At 37.6% G+C, this 6,000-nt stretch overlaps 1 protein-coding gene across 1 annotated transcript; it reads left to right on the forward strand.

The window, feature by feature from the left end:
• Positions 1-451: 451 nt before the first annotated feature.
• On the forward strand, positions 452-5,222 carry LOC110878340 (NADH dehydrogenase [ubiquinone] flavoprotein 1, mitochondrial). Its single transcript, XM_022126639.2, has 3 exons — positions 452-614; positions 2,245-3,707; positions 4,939-5,222. Exons 1-2 carry the CDS (start codon positions 612-614, stop codon positions 3,700-3,702), a joined length of 1,461 nt encoding a protein of 486 aa, XP_021982331.1. The 5' UTR covers positions 452-611; the 3' UTR covers positions 3,703-3,707; positions 4,939-5,222.
• Positions 5,223-6,000: the final 778 nt, after the last annotated feature.

The following is a 6,000-nucleotide window of genomic DNA, read 5'->3' on the forward strand; positions in this document are numbered from 1 at the left end:
CCAACCCTTTTGCCTAACAAACCCAACTACTACCGTTGGTCTTGTATTTGTTGCATCAACAAATATAAATTAGCTACCAAGACTTGTTTATAATTACATAACAAATTATCATGCTTTACATGTTCCTTGGTAATTTACATCATTTATTTTGAAAGTTAATCAAGTTTAACAAATAAACGATGACACCGAGAATATGCACCTAAAGTTTCTGTAGCTCGTTCATTCCCGTTTAGAATTGTTCAAATTCGCAACTCGTTTCTCGTCTCATGTACGTTACAAGTTGGTTCGTTGTTTGGCTCGAGTCATACGTGTAAGTGTGTAACATACTTTACGTAACACTTTCCATTAAACTTGACACACTAAATCCGTTTAAGTCCACGTTACATCCCTAATGGGCCGATTCGTCGACTAAAACTCACGACCCATTTCACATCCACGCGTTCCCTTAAACCATCACACACCGATCCGAGTCATCTAACCCAGTTCCCCTTACTCATCCGGTTACCAATAAAACCCATTTTACGCCGTTGGATCCCCCACCCCCTTGGGACTCCCTGTACTTCAATTTCTGATCGTTATTTCTGAAGCTCGATTGCTACATTTCGTGTCACATGGTACGGATACTCTATTATTCTTTATTTCGATTTTCATTTCTGTTTTATTACGCATCGATTAGCTAGGGTTTTTATATTGATTTTGAGGTTGTTGTAGATCTAATTTGACTTAGTTTTTGTGTTAATTTGAATCGGATACGAGTTTATTGTTCTGATCTATAAAAAAATTTGATAAATAGAAGTAATAGAAGATAGATTTGTGTTAACTATTAAACATAGGGTTCTGCTTAATTTGAGGTCCCGTATTTTGAGTTTTAATTGGATAAACTTTGTTCTATTCGGCGTCGTTTTATTTTCTGTTGCATTTCGATCTCTTTTAGATTGTTTAATTGTGAACTTTGAATGATATACCTGTAATCGTGAACTCAAGTGATCGGAGTTGTTTTAGTAGTTTGGGGAAGGTGTGTTTGGTGTTGTGAGATGAGTTCTTTGTCATATGAAGATGTCATGTGGTGTGGTATTATAGATTTAGGTCTAATGTTATGTTAGTAGTTGGTCATGAAATGGATCTGACTTCATTACATAAGTACTGGTTTCTTCATTACGAGTAAGATTTTTGTGGTTTGTCTGTAGATCCTATAAAGTTTAAAATTTAAGTATTTAAACCTTGGTATAAAAAAGCTAGAAGCGCACCAAGGCGCAAAGCGCATAAGCGATGCGCTTTTCGTACGTGAGGCACAAAGTGATGTGCAGTTTTTTAGATATCTCATATGTTTTTAGCATCCCATTTAGCTATAAATAAGCTTTATATATGTTTTAACAAATAAATAACCTACATGTACAACATCCTGCTGCAATGGACATGCACATGAGGCACGCACTTCACCTGCGCCTCATGCCAAATTTTTTTTCCAAAAAAATCGCGCCTCACCTGCGCCTCATGTAAAACACATGCCTTATGTCGTCCGACGCGTAGCCCTTTGCGCCTCAGGTGCATTTATTATAAACCAATTTTTAAACATGACTACATGAGTATGTGTTACATACCCAGCATAGTTATTAAAGCAAGCGCCCAGGCGCCCCTAGGCACAAATAAAGCCCCGGTCCCAACAAATCGCCCTGAGTGCGCTTTGCGCCTTTAATAACTATGGTTCATGTCATAGTTATTAAAGCGAGCGCCCAGGCGCGCCTAGACGCAAATAAAGCCCCGGACCCAACAAATCGCCCTGAATGCGCCTCGCGCCTTTAATAACTATGATACCCGGTACTGACTACTGAACAGCCCAGATGCCGGCTCAAATCCAGGCCCAAAACCCGACCCAGCTGCTGATTTAATTCATTCTGAAAATAACGGGATAAATATTTAGTGGGAACAATTTCAGTGTAGGTTTTCAAGAATACAGTCGTAACTGCTGTTAGTGGGAGTATTTGTTACTTTTATCTTGTCAGTGTTTTTTATTATCAATTTAGGTTTTTTACCCTTGTAATCTGGAGAGTTGCTCATCTCGAATTGAGCCTTCTATTTGCAATCAATCGTTTGTTTGTTTCAATTCAATTTTCAGATCCTAACAGTATGTTTGCATAAGTATGTGTTTTAATCCTTGCTTGAACGCCTTGAAGTAGTCAAGTTGATACTATATAGTTTATAAAATATAAAGCATTTGACACTGACTGACTTGTTTCTTATTAGGCACCCATGAAAGGCATTCTTTCTCTGCAACGGGCTGCTTTGTTGAGGCGTCAAAATGTTAATTGGGGGCTAGGTACTAGATTATTTAGCACTCAATCTGCAACAACCGCTAATACCGCACAACCACCACCACCTCCCCCTCCTCCTGAGAAAACTCACTTCGGTGGTTTGAAAGACGAAGACCGCATCTTTACCAACCTTTACGGTATTCATGACCCGTTTCTCAAGGGTGCCATGAAACGTGGTGATTGGCACAGAACTAAAGATCTAGTGATCAAGGGTTCTGATTGGATAGTAAATGAAATGAAAAAATCTGGTCTACGGGGACGTGGTGGTGCTGGATTTCCATCTGGTCTCAAATGGTCATTTATGCCTAAGGTATCCGATGGTCGTCCATCCTATCTTGTTGTTAATGCTGATGAAAGTGAACCCGGAACATGTAAGGATCGTGAAATCATGCGAAATGATCCGCATAAACTTCTAGAAGGATGCTTGATTGCTGGAGTTGGTATGAGGGCAACTGCTGCTTATATTTATATTAGAGGTGAATATGTGAATGAACGTCTTAACCTCGAAAAGGCCAGAAAAGAAGCGTATGCAGCAGGGTTACTTGGGAAAAACGCTTGTGGTTCGGGTTATGATTTTGATGTGCATATCCACTTTGGTGCTGGTGCGTACATTTGCGGTGAAGAAACCGCACTTTTGGAGAGCCTTGAAGGTAAACAAGGAAAGCCGAGATTGAAGCCCCCGTTCCCTGCTAACGCAGGTCTATACGGATGTCCCACAACTGTTACAAATGTAGAAACAGTTGCTGTATCACCTACCATTTTAAGACGTGGGCCCGAGTGGTTTTCTAGTTTCGGGAGAAAGAACAATTCTGGGACGAAGCTCTTTTGCATATCTGGTCATGTGAACAAACCGTGCACAGTCGAAGAGGAGATGAGTATACCATTGAAGGAGCTGCTAGAGCGTCATTGTGGCGGTGTTAGGGGCGGATGGGACAATTTACTGGCGGTAATTCCTGGTGGTTCGTCTGTACCATTGCTTACTAAAGACATATGTGAGGATGTATTGATGGATTTTGATGCACTGAAAGCTGTGCAGTCTGGATTAGGGACTGCAGCTGTTATTGTGATGGATAAATCTACTGATATTGTGGATGCCATTGCAAGGCTTTCGTACTTTTATAAGCATGAGAGTTGTGGTCAGTGTACACCTTGCAGGGAGGGTACTGGATGGCTTTGGATGATTATGGAAAGGATGAAAGTTGGGAATGCTAAGCTGGAGGAAATTGATATGCTTCAAGAGGTGACTAAGCAGATTGAAGGTCACACGATTTGTGCATTGGGAGATGCTGCTGCTTGGCCCGTTCAAGGTCTTATCAGGCACTTTAGGCCCGAACTCGAGAGGAGGATCAGGGAGCGTGCTGATAGAGAGTTGCTTCAGGCAGCTGCTTGATTCAGGTTTGCATTTTAATTATGTTGTTTGTTTGTGATGTATTACATAATAAACAAACAATACAAGTGGATAATTGTTTTATCAAGTAAGCTAGTACCAATAGTACAACCTTCTTAAGTGTTCACAACCTTCTAAATTTATTTATCAAGTAAGCTAAGTACCAACAGTACAATATTTTAGTAATAGTTTCCTCTATCATATAGAGGTATTAGTTATTGATGAAATTTACCCAAATGCTAGGGTCAACCTAACCGGAAGTGAACCAACTTTTTTGACCCGTTTTATAAGTTTACCATTTTGACCAGTTACCCGTTCTGCACCACATACTCAATTTGCTACCCCGTAATGCATGCACAAAGTGAGAACAATATTTACTCTATGTAACTACCTTAAATATGTCTTATCTGCGCAAGGCGTGAGCCTGTTGCCTAGGGGCAAAGCTCTTAAAAAGAGCGCGCTCGTGACAAGCAAGGCGCACCGTCAAAACAGGCCATTTTCGGGCTGGTTCAGACCATTTGAAACTAGCTTTGGCCTGTCCAGACAGGTTATTTTTCTGTTTAGTGCATCTTTGCACCTTGCCCCGCTAAATTCGTTTTTGTTGCCCATCGCCACACGTTGGCACCTTTTAACTACATAGGTCTAAATATGATTACTTAAGTTGCATTATTTCAATAATAGTATATTTTTTTTTAATAATGAGGTATATGAGGTTTTATCATTGTACGTATTGAAAGTACATTTAGGTGACTTTTGACCCGGTTGACCAACTTCTTTTAAGCTATATTTTGGTACTTTCACTGTTTTGATCCTCTTGAGAAAACATAAATTGATCAATTCATAATTAGATAAATCCAAGTTGTAAGCTCTAAGAACAGCCTATTTAATCAAGAAGCTAGCTCTAAACGAAATTAAGCATACCAAAAAATCTAATCATCAGTTGATATATCTTGTCACCTAGTATCAACAACAGGCATACAGATCATTACTAGATTCATAAAGGGCAGTTTTAAGCCTTTATGTGATAACGGGTCAATTTGGGTTGAAACCAGTGTGACGGCGTGACGCATCATCAGTAAGATGCTACCCAACTTGACCCGTTATTATGTTAATGGGTTGAAACTTGAAACCATCTCTTAAGAATATCGGTAAAGATGCCTCAACTGGGATTTTAGTTTTCGGCAGGATTCTATTTTTGTCTTACATTTTTTGCTGACTTTATAATTGTTTTATTTATAGGCGGAGCCCTGCAATCTGTGGAATAAACATGCAGAAGTAATCCTGGAGGAAATTGATGAACCTTTTACGAGCATGGTTTAAATTTAAGATTTGTATTGAAGTATTATATAATGTGACTGAAAGTAGCATCCTCTTTTTGTAACTGGGGAAACTTTTGTTGTTTCAGTGTGGTTTAAGGATACGAAGACGTCCTATGTTTATTATTGAACATACTTCATTTAGACATGTTAATAAGCCGAATGCATTGTTGTAATGGTACATTCTCAAGCTTTTGAAACCTCAAATTTCTTTGTTATTATAACCAAGTAAATTTAACATAGTTAATAGTATGTAAGAAGACTATATCCTTTATAAAAGCATATTTTTTTTTTTATATAATTGAATGACTGTAATTTCAACATAAGTCAACACATCATCGTAAACTGGTGTCATGTCACCAATATACAAGTTATAGACATTTAAAGGTTGATAAATCAAAAAGATAAATTTTAAAGAATAAAGATGCATTGTTAGAAACATTTACATAGAAACATTTTCATATAGGTTAATTTGGTGGAATTGTTGGTTACATATATAAAAATGTAGGTTTTGAAAATTTTGTACATTCTCTTATTGATTATTCTTCTTTTTCCTTTTAAATTTTCCTTATTCATGAATATGTTTCCATGACGGTTTTCCTATATATACAAGTTAAGTAAGTTTATATGCACGGCTATTATTATTCGAAGTATCAAAATCAAAAAAATATATATAAATCAAAATTTAAAACTATTAAATAACTCTTAATTGACGAAAAAATTTAAATAATTTACAAACACAACCAGGTGAACAAAAAGGGGTTGGGTCTAGTAACTTGCTAGCTTATGTTATGTTGAACTTTTGGTGATTGAATAAATTGTTGTTTGCCGTTAAAAACAATTTTACAAACTTGATTAAAAATCAATAAAAGTAATTTATGGTATTACCTCAATATGGCAGCTCCCAAATCCCGTCAACAACAATCAGGGTTGGGTCTGTCGCCGTAAATATTTCGGTTAGTAAGTGTAATTTTCTGATTTTTTG

This window comes from Helianthus annuus, chromosome 9 (genome assembly GCF_002127325.2).
Source record: "Helianthus annuus cultivar XRQ/B chromosome 9, HanXRQr2.0-SUNRISE, whole genome shotgun sequence".
Lineage (NCBI taxonomy): Eukaryota > Viridiplantae > Streptophyta > Magnoliopsida > Asterales > Asteraceae > Helianthus > Helianthus annuus.